The following is a 19,321-nucleotide window of genomic DNA, read 5'->3' as shown; positions in this document are numbered from 1 at the left end:
GCATTCTGGGGCACAACAAGTGACGTTCCTTCCCTCAAAAATATTATTTTTGTAAAACAGCTGAAACAGAGAATCCATTTTTGTGCTTTGGGTCTCCTGTACAACTGATATGTTTATTATTCTGCGTATGAAGGGACTTGTAAATTTAAGTAAATCCCATTTGTCTGATATTGATTCCCATGGCATTTTCCCCCAACACTGCTTTAAATTAATCAATATATCAATGGTCAAGCAGAAAATACTCTACCTATTGCCTTTAGTGCAAAAATAAATTGTATTACTGTGTTGAAATCTAATATACAGTACATATAATAGTAGATACGTTTTAGGTTTCGATGATTACTAATGCTATGACTAAATAGATATTTTCACACATTCTGATGTAATCAGGAATGGTCAAATCCAAAACAATGTACCTTCTGTATATGCTTGATTCTGGACTTCTAAAACTTTGCCCTCTGAGTTCTACTGCTATATATTGTTTACAGTAATAATTGCCAGAATTGTATTGCTGCTCAAACAGATGTCGTTACTCAGTGGTGTAATGAGTCCAGGATAGGACAGAGAATGACAATGCTCCCTGATCCCTGAATGTCACTCTGGTGTAAACTACAGCACAGTGCTTTATTGCCAGCATCATGCATTCAATGGCATGCATTCATGATTTGACAGATAGAATGTGGAGGGGAAAAATGGAACCCCATCCATCCAGCTGGGTGCGGCGGCATCAAATGGCCTGAATTTTAAAAACTAATTTCTTGGAAGCTGATGACCTTTTGTGAAATCCTTTTACGCTGCTCAAGTTTGTCAAGTGGCAATTCAAGTCCAAGTAGCTAAGAACTAATAACCAGAGATCTACTGCAGGAACCATCACCTCTCATAGCTCATCAAGAGAAGCTCTCGTATGAGCTAATTTGATTTTAATGCTTCTCTGAAGGGGATGGTGCTCTTATTACTGTGTAATGATGCTGTTGTCAAGAGCCAATGGTGATCTCTAATATCCCAGCCATGTTAACGGCTTTTGTGACACTCATCCCAGTATTTTCCACATCGCCTCCAATTCACAATGGGTTATGCAGTACATTTATTACTTTGTTGTTCCTCCTACTTTGTGATGGACAGAAACATGGTGAATCTTTAAAACTCCCTTCTTTATTATCTCGGTGCGATGTGGTACTTTTTTGTATTCAGTACAGTAGATAGAGGATAACGATGAAGGTCTTCGCTGAGATGAGGAGAATTTTGAAGTGCTCACACTCGGGGGCAGCAAATGGAAAAGTGACAAGCCTGGTGCACTTGTCTATTTTACTTATTCTGTGCCTCTGTTTCATATTCCGCTTCGCACTGCGGGGTTATTTTCCTCCAGGGTTCAGGAGGGCATGCTCTTTCATTTCTTCAGAAAATTGTTTCGCAGGATTTCAATCTTTGGCTGCTAGATATGACAAAACACAATATCAAGAACACTTATGTTTCTTATCTGCCATTTTTTCTGGGTATAAATAAAAGATCAGTATAAATTTAAGTCAAGTGGCCTCGAATGCACATGTGAGAGATGAGTTTGAAAAGAGCTATGGACCTTGGGACAGCCCCACTGTACATTTTCATCGCTTGCTCAGAATTACCTTGGCACTGGGGCTTTGTATGTCATTTGTCATCCTTGAAAATCAATTAGTGATACTATGATAACAGCACATATGTCATCCATTCACTTTTTGGACAGTTGGAGACAAAACCCTGCGGGTGTATCCTTTAACTTTATATTATATTATGTTATATATATATTAACAGCATTGCTTTGAGTTGGTCATATTATATGTAATACTGTAGGTCAAGCTGACGGGCAATTAGGTGCAGACTATCATCACTATAAACATCCTTATCAGGGGAGCTGGAGAGTGATCTCAAATATCGATTGTACGTAAATAGGCCTTAAACTTGCCATCCAATAAAAATCATCTCACAGTACAAATGTTCATAGCACCAGAGTAAGAATAGATTTTATAAGCAAAGATTTTTGATGACAGCTGAGAAGACAATCTTATTAAAATCTAAACTATTTTTCTGTACATTCCCGATTGGTTTACTCACTCCATCTGCCCCTGTGTTAAATCTTCCATACATGAGAAATGGTTTTGCGAATGAGGAAAAACTGACGGTAAAACAAAAGATTGAATGTTCAAAACCTTGCACACAAATAATTCTGACTCTGCAGTAAAAACTGTCAAGAAAAACAAATGCTTATGATTTAATGCAAGCACTGGAATCAAAAATGTTACACAAAAATTAATTTCCAATCCATCACAAAGGACAAAGACTTTTGTTAGTATGTTTGTTTACTCATGATGATGCACATATCTGTAGCCTAATGGCATACACTGAATAGCCGCCCAATGCTGAGAAAATATCTAAACATCATCCTATTGATGTCCCATCTTTTCCCCGTTTGGCTCTTGTCAGAGGTCAACCTCAAACAGCATGCGGTGGAATCAGGCGTTACTGTTGGTGTCACATTGATGCATTACAAAGCCCGGGAGGTCACGTCTCTGTAAACATACATTATCAAAACCCATAGAAGATGTGAGATGTTGACCTCACCGAGTTTACGGTGGATCTTCAGGGGAAGAGGGTCGCGTAATGGCAAAGAGCAACTTTGTAGCCACAATGACTTTCTTGTTGCAAATGAAGAGGGTCAAGCAATCAAGAGCGGTCGGGCTGCGTGTCAGCACCATTATCTTACGCTGTCTGAAATGATCAATGAGCTCAAATAAAATGATCACAAGCTAAAATTGGCCTTCTAATGAAAATGGACAGTTTTAACATGCTCTTCTAAATGTCCTATGGTGAGGAGCCGAGGTAGCCCATCACAAAAACTAACATTCTGCACATGCATAGATACATGCAGGTATTATTAGCCAATTATAAAACGGCTCTCTCAAATCAAGCAATCTGATTGGTTCACAGCCATTGTATAAATCCAATAACCCACTCCAATAACCCATGGCCATGGGTTATTGAGTTGCCATGGCAACTCTTACTAAAAGGCTTTGGTTACCTCAAATGACAGTGTAGAAAAAACAAATGGCGGAGAAAGCTGTCAGATCCTTGTGAATCGATCTTCGCTTATAACTTTACTAATACTTTGCAGAAAATTATGTTTTGTACAAGAATAGACGCGGGCTAATGTCTTAACCCCTCTCTCGCGCGCCCTCACTCTTAACCCCGCATTTCTAAATAAGACGTAACGTTAGTTGGTGTCGGCATACGGCTCTGGTGTCGGGCTTTGCAAAAAGCTCTCAGCTTCTCAGCAAGCGCCAGGATTGGCCAATGTCAACTTCAGTCTCCAGAACGATCCAATCAAATCACCCGCACGTCTATCTTCTTGCTAGAGGTCCCGCCTTACAGTAGTGTTTCAACTGACTATCAGAATACCATGCCAGTCGGACTTATAGTATTATTATTATATTTATATTATCATACTTGGAAACCGTTTTATAAAAGCAATATAGCACTCGAGCAGCGTGTGTTGTGGCATATATCCCGCTGATCAGTTGTTATCCCACTCGGCCTGCGGCCTCGTGGGATAACAACTGATCAGCGGGATATATTTGCCACAACACACTGGCTCTCATGCTATATTGCTTAAATATATTTCCAACAAAACAGTGGAGCTATTATCAGTTCAGCAGATCCTCCAGCACATATGATCTACAAAATCACAAATTAGGCCTAACTTATTTGATGGATTTGTTGAGATCCTGAGCACACATGTTTACGTTCTCAAAAGTTTATTTAATAATATTCAGACAAAACTGGCATTACACATTGAGCAAACAGCTTGCATTGAACAACAGTTCAATGACTTTAATGGCAATATCCTGAAGCAGTGGAGATGGGATATTGTGTAACAGTGGGTTGAGGGACAAAATTTGTGTAGGTAAGGGGGGAGAGAAATAAACCCCAAAAAGCAACAAAGTGTGGTTGGCCACAACTTCCCATCCATACTGTCTCAACATGTTGCATGTGTATCAGTCTTGACATATAAAAAGGCACTCAGGACAGGTGCAAACTACTGACATCTCCTCAGCAATAAATACAAATGTGCATTCCTATAATGGTACCATAGTTGTGTAAACACGTTAGTTCCATTGTGCTACAGAGTACCCAAGCTATTCATACGGCCATGAAAGGCACATTTTTATAGAAAAATATCGATAAATATTCTTTCCCATAAATAAAGATTTCATTTCCCACAAAGCAGGATGTTTTTGCAGTTCTGTAGATATAGAATAATGTTACTGTACATTCAGTCAAGAAACCACAAACAAAACAAGTGACAATATGGAAAATACATTTTCGATATGAAAACATAACCGCAAATAAATGCATTGAAATGAAACATGAAATTGAACATTGACATGAAATTAAACATTTCTTCTTGCTCTCAGTTACAATAGACTGGACATGTAAACAAAAAAATTGGGTCATTTGGCTGTTGCTAACAATACTTAGTCCTATGCATTTCATTATTAAATTCATATTTATTGCTACAACTATAAAAGCAATTCTGAAAAGAAAAGACTGTAAGTTGAAAATCGGGTTAACTACTGGCTCGCTAATGTTCTATTCCAACTTACGGTATTTACTTATATGTTAACCATCATGATGTTTCCTCACAGAAAGAATAAAGCTCCAGCATTACTTGTGTTGAAATCACTTTCTATTCCACTTCCATGGCGGACACATCTTGTTCCCCATCAGATTTTTCGGAAGGGATGTCCTGTGACTCTGGAGTGCCTTGCTCGTCTGATTCGGGGCTGCCTTCTGTGGTAGGAGTTCCTGGCTCTTGGGTGTCTGATTCAGCAGAGGTGTCAGCAAGCTTGTCATTTTCTGGGAATCAGAGATACATTTCAGTTTTGCATTCAAAATATGTATCAACAAATAACCCACAAAACCAAGCTTAATTTCAACCCAAATTATAGCTGCTGCACAGCAATGGGTCGTGGCCAGGCACTGATGACATCATCAGTGATATCACAATGCACAATTGCTCAAGTGACATCACTTGAGCACTCCATAATGTGTGGACCAAATTAATTTGGCATTATGAGGAACATACCTAAAAGAGGCTGGCTTTCATCTGCGTCAGGACCAGATGATGGTACTGCGTCAGGACCAGATGATGGTACGGCTGCTTCAGTCGACATCTTCTGCTCACCAATGATCTCAGGGAGTCGAGGGGCTTGAGGCCTGGTCTTTCTTGCAGGGTTCAGGAAATAACAATACGCACATCGGAAGGCTGAAATAAGACACATAAAACACTGTACATAATATAGTCCACGTCACCTGAGTCACTAATACATTTTCATACAGACACAGATTAATATACATGAATATGAAACCAATGACAAAAGAAAAAAATGCCAGAGATGCATAAACACTTCAGATCGATGTGCAGCACTAGTTTGCATATTCAATCTTGTGTTTTTGCTTACAGAGGTCGGTAGTGGCAGAGGCATTTAAGAGCCATATGATATACTATGCTGCCAAATGCTAGAGGGCAAATGAAGGCACAGTGTTTGATGGAGACTGACAAAGGGTGTTGTGTTTCTCTAAATCTTACCAACATATTCAAATTCCTCTTTTAATGCCATGCCGTTATGGGACAGACACTGCTGGCATATGAGAGCATATCTAAAGAGGGAGCAAAAACAATCTGGGTGAGAGTGCAGACATGGAATGACATTACCCAAAGATCATTCTGTTGATATATAGGATGACATTTTCCACAGCTCAAGTGGAGCACAAGTATTAGTAATCCACTAATAATCTTGGGACATTAATCTGCATTTTGACCTCAATTTCCATAGAAAGAAGGTGGTAAATTTGGCAATTATGTAGAATATGAAATGCATCTAAATAATTCTAGGTGGTGCATTTTGTGTGTGTATGTGTGTGTGTGTGTGTGTGTGTGTGTGTGTGTGTGTGTGTACAGATTGGGATGAGGAACCTAGTGTATAATACAAAACCACACAAGAAAGAATGAAGAATCTTTATTCCAAGGTAAACTGTTAAAATATGAGTGTATTACTGAAAAGAGCGGTTTAAAAGCAGAGGTTGCGTACCTGTTCTGAGGGCCATCTCCAACAAGATACTCAATGACCCTGTCCACAGCGCCTCTCTCCCTCGGGAGCACAGGTCTGGCCAGGGGCGGGCCTGGGGGGTGGATCCCTGTTAAAGCATAGCACCCATGCCCATTAGCTACACACACTCTGCAGCCTGGAATACAAATCAGTGTAAACAGGGCCACACTACAGCAAGAGCTTTGTGAAATAGTGAGGCAGAGGTTCACTTCACAGTTAGCTGCACAAGGCATGATCCATTTGTACAAAACCTGCCCCTTTTTCATAATGACTCCAAAACTGCATCTCACTTGCAAAGCACGTGCAGATTCCCTGCCGTGTTGGTGAGTAGTAATTAATATAATCTAACATCAAGAGCAATCATAGGAAGATGACTGGTCATTTCTGTGAGACTTGGCAGAGCCTCAGTATCCTGCTGGTTATTAATTTACCAACATATGGAAACTCTGTGGTGACTCTTTGTATCAAATTGCTTTTCACTTTCAATTTTCAACAGACGCAGCTGATAGCATCAAGTCATGTAAACCATTTGTGAGGTGTGCCCAATGCCAAAGGTAATTTCACCAAGCATTAAGAGACATTTAGTGAGATTCCACCACCAATGCCCAGAGAACAAACGCAGGTCTGGCTAATTAATCACAGTTAACATGATCTTGCTTCGTGCATACCTCACAGTTGGCATTCCACATGGCAATTACAGCATGCTGCTTCCTCTAGGAGCACATTTTCCTTTACTGTTTGCACTTATTTGCATCTTCTGGGGAGCGTTCATAGTCCAGAAATAATTCATATTGAATATTCAATACTTACACACTCCAAAGAAACCTTTTTACAACAAGCGTTCTTTGGAGAGTTCCTCAGTGTTGGCTGGCTCCCATTTCAAATCTTTAAAAGCAACTCAAGAACTACACACGTTATATTACTTATATAAAGGCAATAATTGTACATTTCCAAATTATATCAGAAGTTATCGCCTACTTTTCAACTGACTTTGCTATTATAGTTTTTTTTAGAAAGGCTTAGCGGTAACCTTGTAGTAAAATATTTGAAAACTACATCCACACAATTACCCATTACAACTATACAACATATACCACCCTTGCTGACAACACACAGAGCCTTGAGCAACTGGGGACACGGAGCCAGGGAAGAGTAAATCACACCTTAATCGACCACATTATGATGTGCTCCCCCTGTGTGCAGGTAACTCACCCACTCCTAGAACAGGTGTGCCAGGGGTCACAAGCTTCCTCATCAAGCTCTGCTGAGCAGCTACAGCCGACAGGCTCCTCTCTGGGGGTCCACCTGGAGCAGTGTGGTGAGATCGTCCAGGGTAGGTGGGCCCCGAGGCGAGAGGGGGACGGGCTGCGGCATTGCCTGCAGGACTCAACACCACTGGGGGGGTCTTTGGGATGACATTGCGCTGCCGGAGTTCTAACACAGGAAACATTGCAGGCTGCTTAACACCGGTAAGCAGCAATGCCAAAAGAGAAAGTAGGGCCCTTTAAAAATAATGGTGTCATCTTCGAAAATAATAGCTACCTTGTCCTGGTTTTGCAATCATGTGAGGTCCGACTGGAGAGGATTCCAGCTCCTTAATATGAATAACAAACAGTGTTAGGGGATTTTTTTCCCCAACATTCATGGTATAAATCAAATGGATGGCCCATTTACCTTCACAAGTTATAAAAAAAAAACCCAACCAAGTATTTATGAGAGGACAGAAAACTTACGTTTTTCTTGGAATCAGGATCAAACCTCTCAAGGATCATTTTAGCATTTTTATACGTCTCAGTCTCCATAACTTCTTCAAGCTGTTAAAAGATACAATGTATATAATATATGTAAAAAACTATTTTTCAATATAGTTTCAACAAGAAAATCAATACTAGAATAAGAGTATCAAGTTGGATTGCATAGTAATCAAAACAACAATTAAATGACCATCATAATCATTGTAATAAATGTTTTCTTTTTTTTTGACTGCCAGAAATATCAAATGTTCAGGTGAGTGTGAAAGGACACCAATAAGTTACCTCCCTAAAGTGTACATCTTCATTTAAAACAAGTACCAAACATTTCTAATTGTTTACACATAATATGAAGAATAATTACATTCACTACTTCGATAATGGAGAGTGTGAAAATCCATCAGCCCTAATTATTGAAAGTTATTAGACTTGACAGAGGATGACAAGCAATTCCTCAGATTTATTTATTTCTGGCACTAAATGCTATTAATTAAAATGATATTAGCACAGTGCTTTACTGAGTTAAGTCACTGTACTAATCAAGTGCTGTCTGCATTGATATTAGATTATTTATTAAGAGTAGCTAATTATCTTGCTCCAAAACGCTGAGAAGGATCAATAAGAGCAGCACACAGGCTTAGGTACATGACTTGCAGTATGAAGGGAAAGTCTTCACTTCGCTGGAGAAACTACACATCCAAATTACAATGCACTCTATATCCTCTTTAGACATTATGGGCCATACCTTATGCCCAGTGCAAGGACAAGGGCAAGTGTTGTCTTTGCTAGTTTCTAGCACTCAAAATCTTTTTTTCTTTTAATTAGTTACCACTGGGTCACTGAAACACGTCCTTTGATGTAGTGACCCACTGGGTCACTGAAACACGTCCTTTGATGTAGTGACCCAATGGCAATTAAAAGAAAAGGGAGATTTTGAGTGCTAGAAACTAGCAAAGATAACGGTTGCCCTCGCACTGGGCGTTAAGATACGCCCCTATATGAGTTACAGTACATAATGTTTCTCTCACTCATCATAGAGTTAGCTGCAGATGCATGACACTTGTGGTTTAAAGCAGTTATCTCAAGCTGGCAGTGCTGATTTCAGAGTTTTGAGAGACAATTCAGGGATAAATGCCTCAAGCTTTTGAATTGACACCAACTATAGGACGAATCAGCGTGACATCACAACCACCCGGAAATGCAGAACCGCAGCAGTTAACTAGTATGAGGTGTCCCAAACAAACATTAAAGTGTAACTAACCCCCAAAACACTTTTTTTCAGCTTTTAACCAATATATATGACTTTGGGGGTGGTGTGTGAAGAATGCTGGTCAAAATTTCCACATTTGAGACCAAACAGTTGCCATTTTACCATTCGTATCATTTTTCAGCAGCATAACTGGCATAAGTGCCCTCTATGGGTGGAACACTGCTTTTTTTTGCCCTCAAATGAATGGGAGATTTGGTACAACCTGACGTCACGTTGTCCCCAAAGACTATGGGATTTCAAGATAGTTACTCCCCTACTCCCCCTGTACCCTTTCCCGGCTCCTCACAACTCAAGCTTATTCATAGCTTTCAAGGGGCGTTACGTGCTGCCGGGAACGCCCACCTGGCGGTCAAAAAAAAACTTGTTGATTCCGTTGCCTGCGAGTCGACTCACGCTGTTTGTTCAGCCAAAGTGCCGGATAGCCTACCTGTTGTGCTATCGGTTGCACTAAACCGATGAGGAAACACGCCTGGCTTGTGTTTTACAGAATCCCATCTGAGAAAGAAAGGAGGAGGTTGTGGATTTGTGCGACGTGGTTCAGTCGCTGGGAAGGGCAAAAAAAATTGCTTTTTTTTCTACCATCAAAGTACACACGTCTTTGCTCTTTGCGGCCAACATTTCATCAAAGGTAAGCTCAAGTAACGTTACAATAATGATTAATACCCCGTTAACGTTACTTGAGCTTACCTTTGATGAAATGTTGGCCGCAAAGAGCAAAGACGTGTGTACTTTGATGGTAGAAAAAAAAGCCATTTTTTTTGCCCTTCCCAGCGACTGAACCACGTCGCACAAATCCACAACCTTCTCCTTTCTTTCTCCGACGGGATTCTGTAAAACACAAGCCAGTCGTGTCTCCTCGTCGGTTTAGTGCAACCGATAGCACAACAGGTAGGCTATCCGGCACTTTGGCTGAACAAACAGCGTGAGTCGACTCGCAGGCAACGGAATGAACAAGTTTTTTTTTGACCGTAGGGTGGGCGTTCCCGGCAGCACGTAACGCCCCTTGAAAGCTATGAATTGGAGGGAGGGAGGGGTTATTGTGTGTTTGCAGCTGCAGCTCCGAGGCTCCCCAGCCACACAGTCACACACAGACCCTCACCTGACGTTAGTCTGCCAGGACTCATGTCATGACATGTAGCTTTCTGCTCAGTCAGCGACAGACAGTGTGCTGTCAGTACGTAAAAAACAACGAAACAAGCCGTGTGTGCCGCGTGTCCATCGGTGTACAGCGCAGACAGCTCCCGAACAGAGAGAGAGAGAGAGAGAGAAACAAGCCGTGGGTGCGTCCGTGTGTGTAGGCTACAGCAGCAGACAAAGGAAAAATCAGAGGTGCAGTAACTTAACAAGAATCACGAAAAGCCCCTAAACGAAAATTAAAAATTGATTTCATGGCGCGGTATATGGCAAGTTGGACGAGGGAATGACGTGGAGAAATCTCGCATTGTGATTACATGAGCGTGAGAGCGGGGCGTTTGTCCTCACTATTGTGCTGTGGTCTCGCGTCACTAGTCTCTTTTAACGTAAGTTACACAAGCCGCCACACACATACATGGGAGAAAAATAATTAAATTTCTAGTTCACCACTGAATGGCCAAATTGATATAACTTTCAACCATTTTGAGCAACGCTGTTTCCATACAGGCCACCAGCATTGGCTAGTTGTTGATATTTATAAAGATTTTGCAGCTCTCATATAAATTATTTTCGAGGCGGTGAGCAAACTGTAATGGCGTCGATTTCCTTGAAAAAATTCCTGAGCTGAGCACAGCCAAAGAGTATAGTATAGACAAGAGGATACGTAATTTCTTGGTTTTTCCCATATGTTTTTTCAAATCGCCGTTTTGTTACATATCTGGGGGGTTAGTCCCCCTTTAATATCTCAAAAGCAATACATCACATCGCTTATATTTTGACATTCTGAGTGAGAGCAGAAGTAGCTCAAGGGTCTGATTTGTATGTCGTGTTAAAGTTGTGTAAACTGTCGCAGTTTTTAAAATAAAGTTAATTTAGAAAAAAAACACTGCCCGTTAGAGTGAGACACTCAAGGCTGGCTTCATAGGGTCCCATTATAAAGTTGCCCCCAGTAAGCCATTTGTTTACCAACACTGATCCCTTGTATAAGTGCTAAAAATGATCACTACAATTAAAATACGGTATATGCCCCAATCTTTTTAATGCCTTTATCATGCCTACTACTACCCATCTAGTGAGTCATTTGGTGGGGTTAAGGGGGTGGCCAGACAGAAATGGATGAAATGTATCAAGTTCTTTCCATTCTTTGTCTGATTGGAATACAAAATCAAGCTGTTGCGGTTCATGAAGAGGGCAGATGGATATATTGTGTAAAAACCGAAACATGGCAAGCCCGATAAGCGCAGTCTCTTTGCGATCGTCTTTCTCATTCAGACAACAGCAAATACTCAGTGCTGTGGGTGCATACAACTATGGGAAGCTGTGTACAAATCAAATGTGTTGCTTTTCCATTTTGAAAATCAAGACGAAGAGCAAGCTCCACCTTCGACATCTCTGATAATCTAGTGAACAGCTACACAACAACAGATGATTATGTGTATAGTGCAGTCAGGCGTGGCTTTAAGTCATTTTAGGGCACGGCCACTTTGGCTTTTGATAAATACCAACTTATTTGGGCATCGCGGCCCAAATGTAGGACACCAAGGCCAAAACCAATATTTATTAAAAACGTTTTTGTTTTTTCCCCCCCAACAAAATAATAAATATCCTAATCCTAATATAACAATTAAGTCCTGCAGTCCTACTTACTGAACTTAACATTTAGCAATAGCTTAGCGGTTACGATAGCTTCCCTCTCTCCCTCAGTTTAATTAATTCGCTGTTAATGTTTACGTTACACATATTTATGGGACTGGGAGAAATCTCCCGCTACTGTTCATGTCCAGCGTGATGACGGAGACTGGGAAATGTGAGTTTGATTATTTGCTGCATTGCATGTAGTTTTAAATGAGGAAATCCACAATTGTCTTATAAGGGCACAACGTCCAGTTCAAAACAGGGCATGGTAAACTGGCCGTGTCCAGAGTTAATTTTAGAAGGGGCATTATGGTCACACTCTGGGGCACCCACGACCCTGACCTTTTGGCCTTAGTAGAGATCAACAGTCACGTTTCCTCCCCCACAAGTGAATTCCCCGTTCATTTTCTCCATAGACATTTCGAAAAATCCTTATATAACGAGTTTTAAGGCTTGAACCAAGCCAACCAGTCTTCCAGAGAATCATAAACAAGAAATAAATCTTTTTTCCCGGCATTAATTTGTTGTTTTTGCTGAAAGTGAAATGTTTTATGGTCACTCTCGATTCTCTGGAAGACTGTTTGGCTTGGTTCAAGCCTTAAAACTCGTTATATAAGGATTTCTCGAAATGTCTATGGAGAAAATGAATGGGGAACTCACTTCTGGATCAAGAAACGTCACGACTGTTGAGCTCTATCATTCCTGTCCTGTAGCAGTTCAACAAAAGTTCAAATGGTTTCAACTTTTGTTGTACGAAGCTACAAACGCAGCGTAGACAGATTGACAGCCTGCCTGTTATCCATCAACATATAAATCACATAGGGAATTAAATTGCCTCAATTTGTCTTCACTGCGAGATTTTATGTCTTGTATTATTGTTTGACCCCTGATATCATGATATATCATGACACAAACAAGTGATTCTAATACAGCAACAGTGAGTTATTTTCACTACACTTTGCTTTCCCCCCCCTGACCAATCTGGGGAGAGCCGTAGACACACACATGCTTCCTCCGATACATGTGCAGTTGCCAGCCGCTTCTTTTCACCTGACGGCGGGGAGCTTCACCGGCAGGACGTAGCACGTGGGAGGATCACGCTATGCCCACCAGTTTCCCCTCCGAACGGGCGCCCCGACACGAACCTGCAAGTCTCGTGTTGGTAGGCAGGGAATCTACTGCTACACTACCCGGACGGCCCCACTTTGCATTTTTCAAACAAATTATTTTCATGTTTACGCCTATCAACTTCAAATGTGTTACTCAAGGGATATGTTGTTTGCCTTTCTTCTTGTATCTCGATTACAGTATATTATGCTATCCATCTTTTGAGTTCATCAATTATTTTCTTTGTATATTAAAGACGTTTTGAGGCAACTTTGTCCATGTGTGTCTTAGCACAGCATCTTTCTTTTCAAAGCATCAAGAGGCCAAAACCAGCCTTGGGGCATTTCAAACCACAAGTGTCATAGGTAACAATGTTCTTTGACACTATAGGCTACAGAGTGGAAAGTGAGGAAAATACTGTATATAGATCCAAAAAGAAAGCCACTTACTATTTTCCTTTTCTGTGCTTTAAGTTCTTCTAATTTTTCATCTGAAACAAAACATTTTTAGAATTTATATTTAAAGACCATATAAAAAATGACTATGTGGTATATTATGTAACAACAATAAATAGAATCTTACTATTTTTTTCAGTTCTCCGTGAAAAAAGAATTATAATCATTTTCCGAAGAAACCACACTCTAAAGGGCAAAGCAAGAGACAAACTGGTTCATAGGTTTTAGTTACTACATAGTGAAAATGTGATGAATTATTTTGTATACTTACATTAAAGGAAATACTACAAATGGAAGGGACAATATAAGCCGCCCCATCAGCTGTTCAGGCAGGTACCAGAAATACACAACTAGACATGTGATCAGGTAGAGGAGAGACGAGTAGAGAAGCAGACGCCCGACCCATATCTTCAACTGCCTCTGGTACTTTTCACTGTATTCCTCAAAAGTCTGGATATCCTGTGAAAGCAATTACAAATCAGTGCATTAACACAGCAGTCTTTTGGCAGATGAAAACATTTCAAAAACGTAAAAGATATAGGACAGATTAAGATGTCTATGGTGACGCATTCAAGTATCCACTTTGTTAAACCAATTGTATCACATTATAACCATTCAAAATACCTAATAAGTGTGTTGCAGATTTGTTTTAAAGTTAAATCTATTATGCTTAACTGTTGCATTTTTACAATCAATACCATTTTCTTTAGTAGGATTGATAATTAAAATGCAAACATGCAGCTTATCAGCACAGTATTATTCAAACTTGGCTTAGAAAAGGGGAGCATGTCATGCAGGAAGGCGTGATCAAATCATGTGCAAATTTCCATTCTGGCAAAAAAGAAACAAAAAACTCCTTCAGTTCAATTCACTTTCATTTTGCACTTAACAAGCAACTCATTCATCCTTCCTTTTTATAAAGAAGGAAATGCAACCCCAGTGCTTTAAAAGTGTTGATAATCCCCTCCAGAAATAGTTGGTGGACAGAATGGGAGCCAGTGTTAGTCACTGTGGATAAAGTGATGCTGCAGTTACAGCAGCATGTGTGTCTGTCACTCTGTCTGAGCATTGCATAACCGGATCTCAGCCCCAGCCACACAACAGGCTGTGTGGGTCATGGGTGTGGGTAAGGAAAATAAAAAAACAAGACGACAAAATACTTCCTCTTTATTGATGCAAAGGAAGACTAAACAGGCCAACAACCATCTCTCCACATGACAGGATTCTATTCTACACAAAGTTTATTTTTATTTTTTGAAAGAGGGAACAACATGGAATGAAAGGCTAGCCCAGTAACTAATGATTTCTAGGTTACTCCTGGTACTATTGATGCCCATTACTGCCAATGCCAAAGTGCCTATGAGCAATGTCGCCTAACCTCCTAAGTACAGTAAGGGCAGGAGGACCTGTATGCATAGTATTCTGTGAACACAGCCATCTTGGTAGGAAAATAGCAGGTGTTTCTAATCAATTAACAGGTGATTCCAATCAAATGACAAACACATTCAATGAGCTGTGTGTATAAAGTGGCCATACAGGTCAGAAATGCATGTGACATCATGGGAATATTATGAATATCACATCATGGTAACTTTTCATTTTGATCATTAAGAAATTGCCTTTTTTTGTATGGGAAGTGGATAAACAGCACTCTCCCTTTATATCAAGAAGACACCTTCAGCATTTGTAATTGACCACTGCAAACCAGTCTTCTCTAACCTATTGTCAATTTTCACCTAGGTTTAACCTGTATCACTATTCCCAAGCCTATGCAGGATAAATAAGTGTAATTGCTATAGCTGATATGTGCAATGCATACATAAAATTCTCCATTGTTATGCTGCTGAAAAACTTTAATTTATCACATTAGGCATGTCCTCAGCCTTTCTATTTTCCCCAAAGGACCACAATATAAATAAACTCTTTGGCTTTATTCTGTATCATGACCCTTTAAATTCATGCATATCTTCTGCCTTAAAAACTGTACATGCATTATCAACTGGACTTGCTTTGTAAAATAAATTTAAACCACCCAATCAATCAATCAGCACTAGCTCTTGGGCTCTGCGTGTGCACACTGGATGAGCACGAATGTTTTAAGTTCATGCTGTTTGTGTCTATCTACCTGTGCTTCTTATGATGCGACCATATTTAATGGCCTGGCTTCATTTGCATAAGTTCCACAATGCACATTAGGCGATGCAGTACAGGCTACTAAATGTTTAGGACATAGATTTCTATTGCTTTAGTAGGTCATTTATAGCACATTATCTCATAGCACATATCCGCAAAATGGAAAGAGGAAAAACTTCCAGGAAGTAGGTTATGAGAGCTAAACGTATTATATAATATCACACCAACACCTCAGGCAATCTATCTTTGGGAAGGGTTTGGGTAAAACATACCTTATCAAGTCCTTCCAAAACCTCCACAGTGGATGGTTTAGCCTGCAAGACAAAACATTTCTTTTTAAATAATAATAAAAACATTTGCCACAAGAAGTCCTATGTTTCTGCATGAGAGTTCTCTCTGGGAACTAGAAGCTCCTTTCATATATATAATTTTTTTTGCATATCCTATTTTGTATAGGCTATAATTGTGCGGGTGTGTTGTCTGTGGTTTCAGTTGCTTTGCACAATCAGTTAGGCTACATTGCAGGTGTTCCTATAGACGGTTTTCACCAGAGCGCAACCCCACAGCACTTCCTTTTTCTCAGCATTCGGTAAACTGCAGAAATATTCACTCGACATCGTTACTTTTGTTTTCGCTGCTCAGCTGTATAGACGGTTTTCACGGAATGGTCAGTCCTGCACTTGAATGTTTTTTTTTCTTTTATGTCCATAGCAAACACTGCAACAGGAAGTGAGCGGGGGTTCAATTTAGAATGTTTTTGTTGTCAAGTTAAAACCGTCTATAGCTGACTGAAGTGGGAAAGAGATCTGTTTGTAGCTGTTTTGACTTGTGCAACATATGCACTTCAATTAGTCTGCCTGCTTTAGTCCAATTAGCTTTAAAGCCGAAATGAAACATTTGATCATGTGACTCTAGTAGTTCATTTGCATTTTACCCTAGACTAGACAAGATGGGACAGTGTGTTCAAAACCAGAGACTGACTTTTGGTTGGGCCCAACCACAGAGGCAACCCATCTGCCTCTGTGTAACGTTGCGTCCTCTATTTACGGCCGGGTTGGTCTGATCACTGTAATTCTTTAAGCAGGCTCACAGCATACACTGTTGGGTTTCTGACTTGTTTTGATTCATCAAAACATTCAAAGTACTTAGTACCAACACTCGACTAACCTGTACTGTAGCCTACTGTACAGTACGGCCACCCCCGTGACTTCATGCTCTGACGCACTAGGCTACAAATATAGCACACAGGCATTTTCAACAACAACAACAACAATTATTTTCTCAACAATGGCTTACTTTTATAATAATGTTATTTTTTATTGTAGTACATCTCAGTAATACAGCAAGCTCTGTCTATGTCTATTTTTGTTGTTTCATGTCCTCTTTAAGTTCTACATGCCAGAGAGGGCAGGGAACAGTTTAAGCCAGGGAGTCAAAGAATGACTATTGACTAATAGATAATAATATTATGTTCTAACCTAAACATGCCATCTTAATTCTGATCATTTGTACACCTCTAGCAGGGACACGCTCTCTATTATGTATCTGTCCTATAGCCTACACAATGATCTGTCCTAAATATAGCCCAATACGGAAAGCCTACAAAGAAATTACCTTTGAGTACAAAATGTACATGAAAGAAAGTAGCCTGCGTTAGTAGTGCAGGAGCACCAAACAGCCATAACCAGAAATATAATACAAACCCTCCACCGCGAGACAATAGCCCCCATGTTGATGATCCTACTGGGAGCCTTCGCTGGGTATCAAACAGACAACCTGTTGACAAAACATTTGGTCATCAACTTGCAGAAACTGTCAGTGTCTGTCAGTACACCATGGCATGGGTAGGCAGTCCCACCGAGCTTTTTAACGGTGAGCATTACATAAAGCTACAAACAAATACTATATGGGTGACCTTACGGTGTAGGCTACGTTATAGTGTCGATAAATGATCTAAGGACTTTAGGGGAACATTTAAGGTTAGCTCTCAAGTTTGCGGATGCTTACTTAGCTACATTCGCTAACGTTAGCAGAAGAACTCAGATCAGCATTTCTAGTTTTGTGGCGCAACCGATATCTCGGAAACTACAAACAGAAGTAACCTTAAAGTTGACGTAAACCTCACAGGGAAGGTTCGTTATGTCGAGTATGTTGCCTAGCGTTACTACACTGCCTACAACTTGCGTTGCCTACTCCTACTGGATACTAGCCAGTGCCACTAGCCTAGTGGCTAGCTAGCTAGCGTTACCATTATTCACCACGTTAACTTAAGTTAGCTAACGTCAACTTACTAATACGCTCGTCCCGGTTTGTCCAAACAAGAACTAACAACACACACGGCAAGTGAATGAATGAATACTAAGATACCGTCATACTTTTTTCAAAGTAGTACTAGGGGGTATTTACCTTAGCACGGTTGGCAGCCAACTTCTCCAGTCTCCCCGCAGGGCTCCTGTCTTTTCACGGTAGGCGTGTTGGGACAAGATGGGGGAGTGTCTCTGTCTGTCCTTGGGCCTTCAAGCAGCTGGGCTGGGACTCCAAATGAGTTGCTGGTGGGTCCCCCCTCTCACGACATAAGATCAGTCTGCTGGTGAGTCAACTCACATCAGATGTTGTAGTATTGTTGAATATTGTTATATAATATCATTATTATTGTTACACGCACATTGTTACAGGCACATACCCGCCTAAAATTGCTATCAACTGCAGCCGAGGATGTTGTCTCTGGTCTGTTACTTGGTGCAACATTTTCTCTTGGGTTTGGAACTTGGACACAAAATGCAATGTGTTCTGACAGCCACAGCCCTTCTTTATGTCTGTGTTTATTGCAGGTGCTAACAAATTATGCATACAAATACAAAAATGACTACTAGCTAGCAACCGAAGATAACAATTAATCTCCAATGTTTCAGTAGCTTTTAGGCCTATACACATTATTTGTTTTGTTTTCAAAGTAGCCAAACTGTGGAATAATGTTCTTCGGGATTTTCTCAAATAACTAAGTTGACAACTATCAACGTTGTCTGCAGGGTTCAGCCAATAGACTGTAGAAAATAGGCCTACCTTTAAAACGTCAAAACTCTGCAGCGTTTAGCTGCAATAATAGGAACTATACAATGTTTCTCTTTTCCACACCTAGGAGATGAGAGAAGACCATTTCCTTCCACTGATTGAATAAAAATCATGCTTCGGCTCTCTCGCATGATAATTGATATGTTGGTAGAAACATACAAGATGTCAGTGCTCAGAAATCTTCTGCTTCCAAGGTTCATGGATATTTATTGTCATTCCAGAACAGATACATGAAAGGGAACGAAATGAGTAGGCTACTCAGGGTACTGGTTAGATAGCATCAATACTAACAATACTAAAAAGAATCAGCACAGTAAAAATATGACATAAAAAAACAACATAATAGAGAGAGGTCTAAAAATGCTATGAATGCAGGTGCACAAGTGTGAGAGCACCTGCCTGTAACTAATGTATTAGGTATTCCTTAGCTATATAGTATATTATGTGCTATAGAGTCAACAAAACTCTATAACAATATACATAATTTTACCTTCAAACTTGCTACCAGGAAGCTAGCAAGCAATCAGAAGTCATGGAAGTGCAAAGTCAGATTTCTCCTAGCTGACTTGCATGTAATCATAAGTCTCTCATGCTCCTAACGCGATTTCATGCACCATATCTATT

General features: G+C 40.2%; 1 protein-coding gene across 1 annotated transcript; it reads right to left on the bottom strand.

Moving 5' to 3' along the window:
* Positions 1-3,664: 3,664 nt before the first annotated feature.
* Positions 3,665-18,088, bottom strand: lnpa (limb and neural patterns a). The gene is made up of 13 exons (XM_083638723.1): positions 18,032-18,088; positions 17,329-17,401; positions 15,898-15,939; positions 13,764-13,951; positions 13,620-13,678; positions 13,487-13,527; positions 7,874-7,954; positions 7,683-7,734; positions 7,353-7,574; positions 6,123-6,228; positions 5,621-5,691; positions 5,117-5,296; positions 3,665-4,887 (listed from the first exon to the last, which is right to left on the bottom strand). Exons 2-13 carry the CDS (start codon positions 17,353-17,355, stop codon positions 4,718-4,720), a joined length of 1,239 nt encoding a protein of 412 aa, XP_083494849.1. The 5' UTR covers positions 17,356-17,401; positions 18,032-18,088; the 3' UTR covers positions 3,665-4,717.
* Positions 18,089-19,321: the final 1,233 nt, after the last annotated feature.

The sequence above is a fragment of the Poromitra crassiceps genome (genome assembly GCF_964638095.1).
Source record: "Poromitra crassiceps genome assembly, chromosome: 6".
NCBI lineage: Eukaryota > Metazoa > Chordata > Actinopteri > Beryciformes > Melamphaidae > Poromitra > Poromitra crassiceps.
This window is presented reverse-complemented; position numbering and strand designations above follow the sequence as displayed.

Bases quoted from the DNA above. Each gene is read 5' to 3' on its own strand.
- lnpa (XM_083638723.1), bottom strand. From the start codon at position 17,355: ATGGGGGCTATTGTCTCGCGGTGGAGG. The intron at 7,575-7,682 runs GTAGCTATTATT...TTCCTGTGTTAG, and splicing joins GATTGCAAAACCAGGACAAG to AACTCCGGCAGCGCAATGTC. The intron at 5,297-5,620 runs GTAAGATTTAGA...GTCTTATTTCAG, and splicing joins AGAGGAATTTGAATATGTTG to CCTTCCGATGTGCGTATTGT.